The sequence below is a fragment of the Apostichopus japonicus genome, chromosome 6 (genome assembly GCF_037975245.1).
Source record: "Apostichopus japonicus isolate 1M-3 chromosome 6, ASM3797524v1, whole genome shotgun sequence".
NCBI lineage: Eukaryota > Metazoa > Echinodermata > Holothuroidea > Aspidochirotida > Stichopodidae > Apostichopus > Apostichopus japonicus.
Genome location: NC_092566.1, coordinates 10740605 through 10757463, shown reverse-complemented (window position 1 = coordinate 10757463; position 16859 = coordinate 10740605). Strand labels below are relative to the sequence as shown.

At 36.1% G+C, this 16859-nt stretch overlaps 1 protein-coding gene across 12 annotated transcripts in view; it reads left to right on the top strand.

Moving 5' to 3' along the window:
* The first annotated feature begins 902 nt into the window (after positions 1-902).
* LOC139968957 (dual 3',5'-cyclic-AMP and -GMP phosphodiesterase 11-like) overlaps positions 903-16859 on the top strand; it is a 168169-nt gene continuing 152212 nt past the window's right edge. For 5 of the 12 annotated variants that reach the window (XM_071973601.1, XM_071973594.1, XM_071973595.1 and 2 more), the window contains exons 1-2: positions 6568-6729; positions 7042-7841. In XM_071973601.1, the coding sequence (XP_071829702.1) occupies positions 6702-6729; positions 7042-7841 (828 nt within the window). In that variant the 5' untranslated portion in view covers positions 6568-6701. The other 7 variants (XM_071973604.1, XM_071973602.1, XM_071973603.1 and 4 more) reach the window with 5 other exon arrangements.

Sequence of the window (16859 nt, the reverse complement as noted above, 5' to 3'; positions counted from 1 at the left end):
TTAACTGTTTGGAGACTTTAAGAGGGTAACATTACATAGGGACCCTGGACGCGGCCCAGAGAGGGATAGAGAGATAGGGAGGAGGGTTCTATTGGGCGTAGATGCCCCAGTGAATTGGATTTTATTAATTGTATGAATATTCCTGATATTTACAAAGTTTGGTCTATTAATTTATAAGCTTCTTTTTTAGACCTGTTCACGGAATGCACGCAAAGTCCCTTACCACATGAAGCAGGAGTCAGATGCAACGCGCTATTAATTTGTTTGGCAACTAGGGGGGGGGGGGTAGACTACGCTGGTACGCAATTATTAACTCATACAAACACGCCATTCGCCAATATCATTCGCACCAGGGAATTTCTTTCTATTTGCTGAGGTGTTTTCCAGACAGAAGTGAAATTACAATATAAAAAAGCAGAAATAACATGTTTCACGAAAAGCAGGCTTTCTCAATAAATTTTCTACAAGAGCCAGAAAGAGAGAGAAAAAATGTTTAAGCAGAGATCAAGGGAGAATTGAATAATCTTGCCCAATATGTTGGGTCTGCCGTTTGGGTGTCCAAACGTGTGACCATACTTCAATGTACAACTTATTATGGACCGTGATATTTTCTGGGCCGCAATGGAGTCTCTTGATATAAAGGGTTTTCAAATGGAAATTGATTGTTTGGAATTTGGACGAGTATTAACTCCGTAATTCAGAAAGCCCTGCTGTATATCCCATGAGAAATGACAGTAAAGAGTACAAATATAAACACTCATGGGATATGATGTTTGTAGCAGTTTATGTAGAGTTTTGGCATTATTCTGAATAATAATAATAATTCAGTTGACAAAAACTTAACTAGCGCCACCCACATTGATTTCGGCGCTTTTCTATCGACGATTTACGTACAATCAGCTGTGATTTAAATTGTATGTTGTTGTATTGATATATAATACTGCATGCAACGCATGGCGGCGGCTGTGAAGAAATCGGCCCGACAACAGTCTTTCGCATTATAAACGGAGTACAAGCGATGGTTTATAGTTTCTCAGTGGACGCCATTTAATCACGTAAGAATTGTTCACTTCTTGCTTTGACATCCATGTTGTCTCTTTTTCTATCGACCACTAAATGGCTAAGAATGAGCGGATTAATTTAGGCTTTTCAACAGTAGAATGCATAGTACACATGAATAGACTGCTTAGGCCTCAATTGACCGATTATCGTCTGCACTGTATACATGTATTGTTACGTAATGACAATGTCTGTGTGAAGTGTAGTATCGGTATCACAGCACTATTTTGTTTTTATTGATCCAGTATTGATTATGTACCGTTAATTGTTGACTTTGATATGTCACTGAACCTCCTACATATTGTATTGTGGTTGACTGACAGTGTGGTATTTATATGATTAATAGTTGAGATTTTGCACTCATAACATTGGCAACATTGGTAATAAGGTTGTACTCTTCATTAATAATAATTAGGTACAGAAAATTACTCTTGGGTTCAGGCAAGTTAAATTGAAGTTTGTCTCGATGATTTTTGGCATATAAGTTTTAAGTCAGTAAGCTACACATTCATGTAAATATGATTTTTGATGGAGAACCCAGCAGAGATATGCTGCATTGATTTTCTGAACATGTGCTGGCAAATTATCCCTAATGTTGTTAAACGTACAGTAACTCTATTAACTTGTTAAAGTGCTGTATCCTGTAGGAATTGTACTACTGACCAGAATAAGATTGAAGATACGGATATCATATTAATGTAATACACTATAAAATGCTCATGTAAATAGAAGTCACCAGGACTAGGCTATGAAGTAATAGGTAGGAGAATTGGTTCCTATTTTGTGTCTCTAATAGTACTTTGCATAATTTGTGTTACTATTTAACTTAAAGGTCATCAGTATTGCTCCCAAATACGCTAGAAAATTCCCTTATTGGTCACACATGCTGAAATTTCAACAGGCCTTTCTATTGCCCCTCTTAAAGAAGTCACCCAAACTGAGATACGTTGAATTGTCTTTTTAATAAAAATTGCTGGCAGGGACTCACGTGGAAGTTCGGAGCATATAGAGCTAGAAATTATGTACTTTTTGAAAAACTTTTGGCATTTTTTAGCATGCTAAAAAATCTGAGTCAACTGGCAGCATACCTTTGTAAAGTACTATGTCTACCACTCTATAGTTCAAGTTGAGTTCAAGTTGAGTTCAAGTTGGGTACAGGTTGTATTAAATGTCAAAAATTGTGTAGCATAGTAATTTCTGCATGTAGACAATATATGCATGCATCAATATTGAATCAATGTCTCAATAAGCTCCTATGCAGACTACGGGTTGCGTTTATGTCCTTGTTAGTTGCAAGATGAGTGACAAACTTGAGGGTCATTTAAAAAGAGATAATTTAAGCAGAAAGAAAAAGAAATTCTGGAAATACTATTGTTTCTGTTTGTTAAATTATTTCATGATTGAATCTGATGACAAGCTAACTTTTGATGTCTCCTAACATTTTAGTGTGTGTCATTGTTGATCACTCGAATGCAGAAGAGTCATTAACTTGGCTTGTGTTTTGCTTACTTTTGGCTTACTTTAGCAATCTTGGGAGTTTATTAAAAAAATGTGTTTATCATTTTATAAATTTTGAACACACATTTAGCATTCTGTGTGTACACCAATAGGCATGCATAGATTTGTGATACTTGTGTATCAGTTTAATTTTGCATCTAGCTTGACAAGTCATAATAATCAGTGGTGGCAAGAGATGATTTGCCAGAAAAAAAAGAAATCTGTAGAAAATAAAATCTTATAAATATAAGCTAAAGACTGGTCAGTATTAAGTGATTGGGTTTAATAGTAACCTTGCCGCAAAGCTTATTCATGACTACTAGCTGTGTTGGAAGATAAAATATTTTGTTAAGATCCTGTTCACACAAAAATTGCCAGATCATACCAAATTTGATAGCACTAAAAAGTTGCTAAAATTGGTCAAAACTACTTTTCTGGTCCAGACATAGAGGATTGTTAAATTTGACGATTAAATGACATCTCAGAGAGGGAAAATGCTTTGAGATTGGCTGTCAATGCTTGCTGTTCAAACTGACCACACACCCCTGAGTGGTCAATGTTAGCAAGTATGGAGTCTTGCAAGAGTTTTCTGAAAATCATCTTGAAAAACTCAAGTAGATTTACATCCATACATGTACAAATGAAGCTTGTACAATCTAAGTAGTGCTAAGTATTGTAAAGTGTGCTCACTATAGTGTTAAATCACTGGTCACTCAGTGAGCTTCATTGATCTCTCCCCCTTTCTCTTTCTACAACATTTAGACATAAAACAGAATACAAGTAATTACCAAATACATGTACAGTCAAGAGATGGGATATATATAATATTATTACAGAATTTCCCCAGACATGTTGTATTCATTTGTAAGGTGGCCAACTCTCTGTTTTTTGGCGACCGCTGCGCAAAAATGTTATTAACATCACCGCCTCACTGTTTCAGAGAATTAATTAAATGCAATGATTGCAATCCAACTTAGAACCCATGTAATCATCTGACATTGAAAACTTGACTTTGAACACTAAATTATATAGAAACAAATAAAAGTTCTTCTGCCTAAATTATGCATTTTTATCTAATTTATTGTTAGGAGGATTAACATTAGGATGTTTAACAAAATTTTCCAGAGCGACCATGCCCCCAGAACCCCCCGCCCCCAAGGAATGCTTACGCCCTCCAGTGTCACCAACCAGCTACCACATGAGAAATCCCAGGGAAAACCCTGTACATATACTCTGCAGTGCTGTGAACTGTTGATTTCTCTATTGTTTTAATTCCTCTAATCCTCTCTCACCGGTCTCCTCTCAACCGTTACACTTTCCCATCTACCTACTCTACCCATTTGGTAACTGATTTTGTACTGCACCCACTCTCACCCACTCTCACCCACTTCTTGCATTTTAAGATCAAATTTGTTAGCACTCTAGCGGTCAAAAGTATCTTCTACTGTAGGAGGTTTCCAAGTTTTTAAATCTTTCTTAGAAATTGAGGATGTTAAAGTTGACAATTTATTAGATGCATGCCTCATACAAGGACAATTATTTTGAGGCAGATATTTGTCAGTAAAGTTCTTGTTGAAGTTGGAATGTGACTTACTTACATGAGTGACCATTAATTAACATTCTAGTATATTTTGGAGGCAATGCTGATGACTCTTACAGCCTACCAAAGCTGCAATATGTTGATAGATGAAAGAGTTCAAGGCCCGTTTATTAGAATAATTGTTCACTGTTTTCTCAGGAATGTAAGTTATTGGAATATACAGACATCTGTTTATAAACAAAACTATAAAAAAAAAACCCAGATATTTGGTCTACACATATAAAGTACTCTCTTTTATAGGAGATGGCACATTGCCAGTTATATTTAAGTAGCTGTGTAAATATATCCTTACTATGTGCCAGATTTACATCCATCTGGGACCCCTAAGGTACCAAGCACTGTGCCCCCCAACCCATCCCCATTATCACCAATCCAAACATACCTGGTATAGTACATCCTTACCTGAAGGGTTCACAGAGGTCCCTTGACCTAACCTCATCTGCCTGTTGGAGTTAAATCCAACACTGTCCTTGTTAACATGTAAATTGTAAACAAATGCAAAAGAAAGGAACATTCCACTGCTTTGTTAAGATTGTCACTTTCTTTACATAAAGCAGAATCTGTAGGAATTGAATAAGTGCTATACTTTTGTGTATGCAATTTTTGCATTTCTTAACTGAGGGGATAGCTGTGTTCATTGAAATACCTACTGTATATTATGCCAGTTCCTAGATGGATTGGGTTTCTGGGGTGGGGGTGGGGGGGGAGAGGGGTAGTGGAATGCCTATTCTCTTTGATGTCCAATTATTTCCACTCTGATACATTATCTGTAATGCTGTGAAAGTGGCAGGCATGGTACTTTTAGGAATACTCCCTTCCATCTCTCCCTCCCCCTTCCCCCCCCCCGCCCCAAGTTGCAGTGCTAATCATTCCTAGTCCAGTTGCCAATGTAAATTCTTTGTTCAGCTGGAAATGTTCTTTTTACTTTATAATGTGTGTTAATGTATAAATTGTATGTTCATTATAGTGCATCAAATATAAAATGTGTACTACAAAAATGATCCCCCCCCCTCATCCAAAAAAATTAAAAAGTAATCACTTAACCACAAATTAGAAAATACTAGACTGCATTTGCTGTTGCTCTTGTCGTACATTTCACATCGTCTTGTTTGCCAACAGTCTCAAATAATTTGGTCTTTTAATTTTACATTACCAGCAATTCTGATAATTTGGGGCAGTTTTTTACTCGATAATATAAATAGTGTCAAGGTTTTTGATTTTGAACTGTACTGTGTTGCTGGCTGTTATTCTCGTATTTGTGGTTTGAGTTTAATAAATTTATAGATCTGTTTTTTGATGACAAAAAACCCCACCAAAGTGCAATTTCATTTTTTTCAAGTGATAAAAGGGAAAGCAAAAGAGGTTTGAAGTTTGGCTAAATTTTCCATTTTGTAGATGCGATTAAATATACAGGTCTACATAGGCAAGTGGCTGGGTGACATACAAATGTTGATAACCCACTTCAATCAGTAATAACTTGCAATAAAACCTTCAGTCAGTCAATGAAATGGATTCTTTTCCAGTTTGTGCCATTGCATAGTCAGTCTCAACGTTTGAGTAATTCTCAGTAGGTTTGTGCAATAATTGCCCATCAACCGCTGCTTCGACTCGTACATGTACTTGTTGAAAAAATCCAAAGCGCCGTCTTCCGTACGCACATAATATTATATCCCAGCAAGTGGTGAATTTGAATTCAGATTGCATTAGCTTCGACGAGACGGAATTAAACAGATTCAGAAAACACAGGCCAGACCATCAGCCATCTCTCGGCTCCGGGAAATATAAAAATAAGCCCGTTTCTGAAAGCCATGAGATTTTTCTATTTGCCTAATTTAAAAAAGGTGCAGTGTTCCCAGGGATGGACAGCACAGCAGGTAAATGTTCTAAACCCTCAGTGAGCTTTTAGATGCGTGAACGTTATTAATAAGTGAATAACTCGGCGACGACGACAACCATGGCAGCTGTCTTGTGCGCTACGGTAGAGCTATCTGCAGCAACCTTTGCTGCCGATGCTTCTCTCCTTCTGCTAAAGCAATTTACATTTGACTCAACCAGTTAGGACATCTCACGACGTCGTCGTCGTCAATGTCGCAGGGCAGAGAAATCTTCATATAAGCTCGCACGGCTTCTGGGTTTCTTCATTTGTAATGCAGGCTGAACAAACGAAGCCTGGAAGTTTAGATCAATTTTCTCAGTGCCATAGGGGAATTTTACATGTTCTTCTCTTTCCTTTTTATTATTCCCCTTTCCCTCCGTGTGGAAATGGATGGAAGATTCGTCGGACGGTTCGAGCGTTTTGAAAGTTTTTATTGATATCCGAGCGGAGGAAAATTATACACTGTGATATGGAATATTAAGTGCTGTCCTCTATAAACTTAAAAGGATCAACAGCTTTTGTCCAAAGTATTTTATTTTTGTATTCAATTTTTTTTCCTTTTTTTTTTTTGGGTCTTTTAACTCCATCTCGTCGCAGTTTCTTTTTTTTTTTTATATTATTTTTTAAAAATATTTTCGACTTTGGATGTCCTCGTAATTCATCGACCCCATGCAGGCGGAATCAACCAAGCCAAAGAGTTGAGTAGAGTGACGTTAGTCTGCTTGTTGTGTTACCGTGCTTTCCTTGCACTACAGTACTCTTCCTGGATATGATTTTTTTCTTTTAAATAATTCAAAGAAGATGGAAGAGAGAAGGTAGAAGGGGGGGGGGGGGGGAGGTATTGAAATTGATTGCTACTAATAAATCTTGGCGCAATATAAATTTTGCTCGTTTCCGTCAGGTGTTGTAAATGTTTTTGAAAGGTAGGGTATTAAATCAAATCTCTTTATATATTATTTTGGTTGGGCTTATTGAATGTTTGTTTTCTTTTGTTTTTTCATTTCGCTAGTTAAACCTTGCGAGGGGAGTATGTCCTTACAGGATAGGATGAGTCCATATCCAGGGGGAGCCGAAGGCAGAGATAAAGAGCCAGACAACGGCAAAGAGCAGACCAAGAGTAAGGAAATACACGACCCTAAACGCAAAGCCGAATTTGAGAGGATGGAGTCCTGGTTGGATTCCCATCCCGAGTTCGCTCACGACTACTTTGCCCGTAAGGCCACCCGTAGCATGATAGATGGCTGGTACATTTCCCGCGCCATGTCTCAGAGCTCAAAGCCACCCGTGGCCGAGTCCCCCCATTCACCAAGTAGCTCTTCCGGTAGCAATACTCCCGTTCGCAAGGTCTCCGCATCGGAGTTTGAGGTGCACGGCTCTGGCGGCTCCCTGGGCCGCATGGTCCAAACGGTAGACGGCTCTCCGAGCTTCTTGAACACTGGACACATCATGAACCAGGGTAAAGCGTCCCCAACACGATCCCGCAAGACAATAACAGAGCTGAAACAGTTGGACGACCGCCAGGTCCTCATGGAACTCGTGAAGGATATTAACAATGACTTAGATCTGAACAGCCTGTGTCACAAAATTCTACAAAACGTGCTGATACTTACAAAAGCCGACAGGGGATCGTTGTTCTTGATCCAAGGCAAGGGGACTTCCCAGTGCTGCTTGATTGCCAAACTGTTCGACGTCACGTGCGAATCGAAGGTGGAGGAGACGAAGAAGGAGGTGCGGATCTCGTGGGGCAAGGGCATTGTGGGATACGTCGCAGAGACTGGAGAGACGGTGAATATTGCAAACGCATACGAGGTAAGTGATGGGTACATGTGTATACATGTACAGTACAGGAGTATATTGATACAGCTTGGAATTACTTCAGTACCACTGCAGCCTTGGTTAACTTTAATAAGGACGATTTATTTCAAATGCATTAAAGCTAAAATTTAATTTGTTCCTCACTTTACCTGTCTCCAGGGAGCTTGTGCACTCTCCCTTCCACCATTGAACATTATAACCCTCTTCAGGCAAAACAAATTGTGCACTTTTGCACCATCTACCTAGCCTACACATCTCTCTTGATAAAGAATTTAATGAGGGTCTGTCACTCTGTTGTCTACAAATTTACTTTACAGTACGTCCATAGATAGGTCTGTGTGTCCGTGGAAGTTGTGGCAACCGATACCATCGTAATTTGATTTTAAAGGAACTTATGGCTCTCAGTATTCCTGTAATAAAGGGAATTGGTAAATCTGTTAGTGCATCTTAACTGTGCCACCCGTTGGTGAAACTGCTGCCAAAAATCTAACTATAATAAAAGCTAACTTATTCCGGTCAAAAACATTTAATATATTAGTTTGCAACTCAACAACCTTTGAGAGTTCTATACATTGCTAGCATAAAATATGAACCTAGGATAATGTATTCAGAAAGTAACAGCAGTAAGTACTACAATATTAATATTAAGATTATGTTGATCTATCATGTTAATCACTGCCTTATATTTTACCATATCTGATAATGGTATGATATAAGCAAACAAAGTTTGTTTACATTCACACACAAAAAAAAGGTCTATTTTACATTGGTGCAAAGATACATGTGTGTATTGTTTTAATGTGTTTTAGTAGCATACATAGTTTGGAGACTAAAACCTAAACATTAAATCCAGAACAAGATCGAACCACAGATCAAGTGTTTATGGAAAGTGAACCCTGAGCGACTTCATTGTACAATAAAATTTAAAATTTAAAAAGGAATTTAGAAAATTGGTCTGAAGGATGAAAAAATATTGCGGCTAAAAAATACAGTATGGCAGTGATGGACAAGCGAGAAATTTCAAAGTCGTCAGAGCTCCACGAAAAGTTTTCTCTGGAGACATTGTGAAGCTTAATCGTAATTATTGTCTCTTGTCTCAAGACTCAATTAGCACACTCCATCATACACAGGTCTACAGTACTATGGCCCATTAAAATTGATCATATTTACTTCACTCCTCACTTACCTGTCTCCTGAAACCTATGTACACTTATCTACCCAAGCCTATATCTATTCTAGCATTGCATCCCCTTTATAGTCACAAGTCTCTGTGAGCATTTCTCCTTTTTTTCTGAGACCACCCTTCTCAAATCTCAGGATTCTAAAACTGACATATTGAAGTGTATTTGTTTAAGATTAAACACTATTTTAGTAATTTTGAAAGATATAATCGTGTAAATTTTTTTTTGGCTACTACAGTATTATATGTGTGTATCTATGAAAGACAGAAAGCCTGACCCTTCTGAAAGTGGTGCATACAATTTTCTTATATTTAGGTAAGGTAGGTCTATGTGCTGCCAGTATGCTTTGACATTCATGAGAGTAAATGTTTCCGTTTTTTACAGTTAGATTTGGAGCTTTATGAAGTATCATATTTCAGGCTTAGAATTTCACAATTTTAGACAATATCTAAAAATTTCAAGGGATAAATAAAAAAAACCAAGTCTTTTTTTATGTTTGCTAAAATCATGTTCCGCTTTCAAATGTTAGCTACTTTTATTGATGTTTGGTAAATATAGCATAGAAATGCAAATTTGTGCCTGCGTCTATTAAAGTTATTAGTCTGTAAGTCCTGGCAAATTAAGCCAGTAAATAGCCTGAATTTCCAGGCATTGCTTTATGATATAGGCTTAGATATAAGGTTTGAATAGATCATTAACCATACCTATTGTATGTATACTTGCTCAATGTTATGTGCATTAAGCAGCTTGTATTGATAACAAGACAAACTGTTAATGAATTGCTTGGTATACTGTGCAATGCAAAAAGAATAAAATTAGTAAACAAGGCTGTTGAAAATACTGAACAGCATACAATTATTGTACATGTGCTACACACACACAGTATACAACACAGATCTATTGTTTGGAATGTGAAGTGTAAGAATGTTTAAGGATGTATGAGATGCTGTTGTTTGCACGAGTTCTGGTTTTTATTCGGAGAAACTAATATGTAAGGACTTTACGACATATGTACTACATTCTGTGCAATAATACTGTACATACTGTAGTGACCATTCAGTTGATGTCAAATTTGATCTATTCATTAATTTGTTCAGCTCAACTGTCATGTTAAGTGCAGATTCGCCATATCGAAATGCCTAGAAAAGTCCTAGTTGTTGTGGACCCTAAAGTCTTATTGGCTCCAAATACAGTATCCATGCTAGAAATAAGAATAAGAAAACAAAAATGGTCACTCTCGTGCCAACTTCAACAAATATTTTTTATTACCATCCATCTCAGTTTTTTTCCTCACTGTGATATATTTAATTGTCTAATTTATCACTCCTGAATGTCTAGAAATAATTTGAAAATATAGCACCACCAGGAAATTGCTTTTCAAAGTTGTTAGCATGCTAACATTTGGGACTAATACTGATGACCTTTAAGCACTTACAGAAATACTGGTTGTGGCAATCAACAAGTGCTGTTTGGAAATGCACTCAATCTCTGATAGGGTGCTGGTTCAGACACTGACCAAGTGCTGCTAATTAGTCTGACTACAGTACAGTACATATTTAATACAGTACAGTACTATACAGTACAGTACAGTACTGTACTGTACAGTACTACTTCAGTACAGTACTATACAGTACAGTAAAGTACAATAAAGTATAGTATGGTACAGTACAGTACAGTACTGTACTATCCATTACTGTATGTACAGTAAATTTAATACAGTACAGTACTACATAGTACTGTACTGTACAGTACTGTAAATGTAATGTAATGTACAGTACAGTACATTTAATACAGTACAGTACTATTCAGTACAGTACAGTACTGATATGTATAGTACAGTAAAGTACAATAAAGTATAGTATGGTACAGTATAGTACTGTACTATCCATTACTGTATGTACAGTAAATTTAATACAGTACAGTACTATATAGTACTGTACTGTACTGTACTGTACAGTACTGTAAATGTAATGTAATGTACAGTACATTTAATACAGTACAGTACTATACAGTTCAGTACTGATATGTATAGTACAGTAAAGTACAATAAAGTATAGTATGGTACAGTACAGTACTGTACTGTATTGTATTAAATATACTGTACTGTACATTACATTTACAGTACAGTACTGTACAGTACGTACAGTTAAGGTCAGTACAGTAAAGTACAGTACAGTTCAGTAGAGTTCAATAAAGTACACTACAGTGCAGATCTGTTCATATTTATAGTATAGATACTCGGTGTGTGTTTACACACATTTCTGTTACAGATCATATTACATCAAAATGTATCTTACACTGCCAAAATTTAGAGTCACTTTTCATGGTACATCTACCATGTAGACAATAGTCTGTTCAAAGTTACACTATTAGTTTTACATCAAAAAAAAAAAAACAATGGGAAAGAAAAGAAAAATATAGGCCTAACGCAAATGGTTATCAACACCTTTTGACGATACTTGTATACTGTATGTGGCCACCTCCAACACCTTGGCTGAAGTCCTTATATGTATTTTAACTGTGGAGGGTAACTACAGTACTGGCCATTGGTAATTAATTGGTCATTTTCAAACGGAGAGAAAATACTGAAAAGAGTAGAGTACTACAGATTCTATTTACCAAAAGGAACTTTGTCAAAAGTGATCCAAAATTGTTCAACTTTTTATTTTATTTTACTTATTTCAACATGAAGTAATAAACACAAAAATTAGCATTCGAAGTGATACTGTGCTCTATCATCTATGTGCTTCATTGTGACGTGACATTAGTATTGATTAGTATACAAACTTGAGATATATATTGAATTTGAAAAATAATCAAAATTAAGAATTGTATACAGTTGTACATATAAAAGGACATATAAACAAGAAATAGCTTATCGTCACAAACACCGAAGGTTAATAATTAATTGCTTTTAAATATGGACTGCATAACATTGTTATTAACATCCGTCCTCCACACCGAATGAAACAACATTTTTCCCTAAACCACTTGAATTTTGACCTCAACCTCAATTGGAACTAGATACATTTTTGATGAATCCTATAACTTTAATATGAAAGTTGCATGTATACATGTTTGTTCAACATGTGTTCTTGAAATCATAGCAAAAACTCACATTTCACTCTATTCAACCATAAATATCTGGCTTTTCATAATTTGACAGTAAGGATACAGTACTTCGACATCTGACTGAGAGTGAAGCCAACCTGTACATTATCACACACTTAACTTTAATCCCTAATCTTGTGCAATATGTCTCTTTATAGTCTATTCCTTACACACACCTGATGTAGTTTGTGTTCACATGAAAGGTCTGTTTTGGTGTCTTCTCTTCTCATAAATTACTGGAGAGCAAGAGTATACAAGAAAATGGATCACATGAAGTGTTATATTCTCTGTACAGAGCCCTGACTTTATGAAGAAATACAATGTTCAGACAGTTTGAGGTCAGATGAAATAGTCTGATATGACATAACCTTCAAAGTTGGCTTCCTAAAAAAAAAGAGCAATTAAGTCAGAGAGAGGGAGAGAAAAAAAAATGTTAATTGCTATTTAACTGTTAAGTACTGAAGAATGCTTGTGTAGGTAAAATACAAGTTAGAGGGGTGTGACATATTTCAAACCAACCAGGATCTTCTGCAGAGGCTAACTGAAACGAAAGGACACATTATAAAGAGAGACGGACGGACAGACTTAAATTTGACATTGATAGTACAAAAGAGGATGAGATGGAGACAAAAAAATTCTTTACTAAATACGGGCAATTTGTAAGGTGTGTGTTCAATGTTGAAGCTGAACCTTATTTTCCACTGTACCACTGTTCATACAGGAAGTTTTGTTTGTAAACTTCTGTACTTGCACAATATTGAGAGTGACTCTGCTAAGTGGAGAGGCAATACATTGTTCCACACACCTGCCTGCCTGCACATACAAAAGTGAATCATTCATCCTAAACGGGATATATTCCAGCACTTTGCAGACAATGAAACACTTACTTCCCAATAAAAGAGAAAAAGACACACGGTTTAGTTGAAAAACCCCATCTCAAAAACCTAATCCCTAAACTCAAGATTCGGTTGATTGAATGTAAACGATTTGGTTTGACTGACTGAAACCCTCCCTGGATATACTCTGGTCAACTGTAGTATCACAGTATGTGGTCTGTGTTGTCAGTATTGTAGGAGATGTTCTTCAAAATATCTACTTTTCTATGTGTACAGTAAATCCAATTTTACTGTTGATTCATCGATGTAAATTTGACACACTTTTGGAATATTTGTTTACCTGTCATAGCTATATTTATAGGTAGAATTTTGTTAGAAGGAATGTTCAGTTTTTTTTGGTTGAAATAATTTATTTTTTGATCTGTGGAAAAATCAAATTATAAAGAAAAACAAGGACTTTTTCAACTCAATTTTCTTCTGCCAGCAAACCATGAAATCCTCTGGCATTTAGCCAAGTAACTATAGACTGAATTGTAAGGCCTGTGTGATCTTAGAAGCAATATACATTAATGTGGTTTTTGACCCTGTAATTTCCAGGTTGACTGCAGTGTGATGATTGCTAATGTATAAACAACCTTTTGTCCCCCCCCCCGCCCCTCTTTGGTATAAATTTAGACCTCCCTGATGATACTGTACCAGATGTGTAATTTGTGTGATTTTGGTGAAATAAATTCATTTTCTATAGTATTTTGGATAGGAGTAGAATTTTTTATGCTTACAGACACATGGTATGTAATTGGTTTTATTATATGAAGCATTAAAAGCTGAATGTTGAGATAAATTTGGAATAATCTTAAATGTGATTGTGAAACCTGTTCATTCTCTATTACAATACTGCAAATAGTACAAAGTGTGTACCATCGCTAGTTTTCATTAAATTCCTTGCAATCTCCTATGATGTACTGTCCAAGATACATTGCCTTGCTTACTTGTCTCCACACAACATTAGCACTCTCTTGAGTTTAAGGTTATTAAAAATCGAGTGTAAATACATGAAAGTACATATTTATAAATAGGATATGAAAACAGTTAAGAGTTATAAAGCTTAAAATAGCATACATGTAATAGCTGTATGTACAAATAATAAATCAAAAGTGAATAAATGAATTAAAGTAGGTTTTGTGGAACAACACCCTGAATAAATATGGCATCCCTATAAACGAAAGAATTTTTAAAACGTAGAGTTCGAAATTTTTGCGTGATTGTCCTATCTCTCAAATTATAATTAGTCTGTGAAGAAGTGACTTCAGCTCGTTATGGAGTGGGTGTTTCTCGTCTCTATGAATTTTATGACAAATCCTTTTAAAATCTCTCATGGCAGCATTATTTACTTGGTTGATAAGGGTGTTAACATCTAGAATTTTGGCACAGTAAACGCAAGGATGATCCATTTCTTTTCTGATCCTTTACAAGTAAAAGATGGTACCAGGCAGGAACAGCGTAAACTATGAGGTAAAATAAAAACTTCCAGGGCGCAGTGCTAAAACGTTCCCAAATGTGTAGTTAGGAAGATAGGAAAGTGCAATAGTGGAGTGGGAGACAGGTAAGTATGGTCGCTCGTAATCCCCCAAACCAGTAAGTTTTGGGGTTTTTATTTTACACATGCTTCCTCAAAAGTCACCTCCAAATCGTTTTGCGTTGCTTCACTATGTACTGTGCATTCTACTTTCTTTGTGAATTGATAACTTATTTTCCCTAATTCTAATATGTACAGTAACTAATTTCATCTCTTTCTTTCTGAATTGAAAGGTTGATTGAAATACTCTAAATAGAGTGAATCGAAATTGAAAATCTACTCTAAATGCAGTTCTAGAGGTGGTCTACCATATGTCTGCTAAAATAACACAAAGTTTATGTACTTCAATTCCACTCAGGATAAACCTATGTTATTACATTACTATCATTACACCCGTGCTTCTACAGCGCAAAATCCCAGGGTTCAATGCGCTTAACAAAACATATACAAAATACAATTGAATATGCTTAACCTACCGTTTGTTAGAAATAAAACGTCTTTAACGCTGATCAAGACTGTTTTGTGACTGTTATACATGACTGCTATACATACAGTATGTCACTGTTTTGATGTCTAACCCTTCCAACAAATTTTGTTTTGTCAATGATTTAAACCCTTAAAAATTTGCCAGCTGTAAAGATTTAAATGGTTGATCCATCAACAGACTTGATCGTTTGTAATCACAAACATGTAAAAGTACAGTATACCTAACATAACTTGTAACTAAGGTGCATGTACCGTTGATATAGAGCTGACAATGATCACAGCCAACTGTAACAGGTCGGGGTGACAGCTATAGTGACATTGTTGCATTTGAAAGTTGGCTAAATATATGGACTGTTTGTCACTCGTAAAGCTTAGAAACAATGGAATGTTTGATTGTGCTTCATAAATTTCCTCTCCTCAGATGTACCTTTGTGGACTGTACATGTAGTATGTATGTTGTCTTTGAGAAAGGCAACTGGCAGCCCTGACAAGTGATTTTGCCATGCTCTAATATACACATGTAAATATGTGTATGTCAACCATAAAGTTACTAATTCTGTATAGCAGTTCAAGCTAATAATTACATCCCCTCCCCCAATTAAGTTAGGGAAAATCTATCATAATTTCTGATGAGTTTATTCCAAATTTTTACTGGTCACCCAGAATAGCATACAGTACATACTAGTTTAATAATTCCAAGGTGCTTTCATTTTCAAAATGAAAGACTGTACAACTGGTACATATAGTAGGCCTATCTACATAACGTTACAGTATCTGATTTGCATCAATGTAAATTTGGCCAACAATGGTTTATTGACTGACCTAGATGCTGGCATCAAATCTGTTTAATCCAAATACAGTATGATTAGCAGTAAAGTATGTTGCTCAAACTACAGTACTCTTCTTCTGTAAAGATACCCTTTTGTTGACATTTAACCTGTGCATACAAACATTGTGGAAATTTTTCCCGGTAAAAATCCTAATATTAGCCCTGATAGGCAGATAGATATATTTGCACAGGTACAGTGGTTTAATATATATGTTAACAACTTGAGTGCAGTGTATGCAAACAGCTACAAAACATATTCACACCATATCTACACATACAGTGCTGTATATATCCTGCTGTGGTGGCATACAGGTCTGGACATAAAACATAACTCAAAAACTGAAGGTCTGTGGTTTAATGATACAAAAAGTGACAAATTGTTACTGAAAAAGAGGTCACTGTCTGAAATCAAATCAAATTAAAGCATTGTATCTCATTTATCTAAATTGTCAAGTAATTTATTTAGTAATGAGACAATAATTTTGGAACTTGATGGAGAGGGAAGGAGGATTGAGGGTGGGGATGAAATTACATAGGCAAAGAAGAATGGAATGGTTAACATCTATGCCTAAAGTTACAACCACAAGAGCCCTGAATGTATCACAAAAAGAGAAAAAGTAAAGGATTCTGCAATTAATTAAATAAACAGATATAAATGACTTAACTTTCCAATATTAAGGATGCTGGGAATTTGGGATACTTGAGGAGGGATGTGGGAAGGATGGACATGGGATTCGAGGGGGATATTGAGAGGGAGAAGATATTGGGAGAGAGGGTGTAATTGTTACTATTCTGCACTCTCTTAAAGAAGCTCTCATTGTGCCCATGAAAATTAGATACTTTAACTGGTATAACGTTCAGTTCATCTTCAAGTGTTTAATTCTAATACTAGCTTACAGTAGAAATATTTTGTAAGGTTTTTTCCCCCTAGCTTACTATTACTCAGAAACTCATTTGGCCATAACCTGATTGATACCATAATCCCATACATAA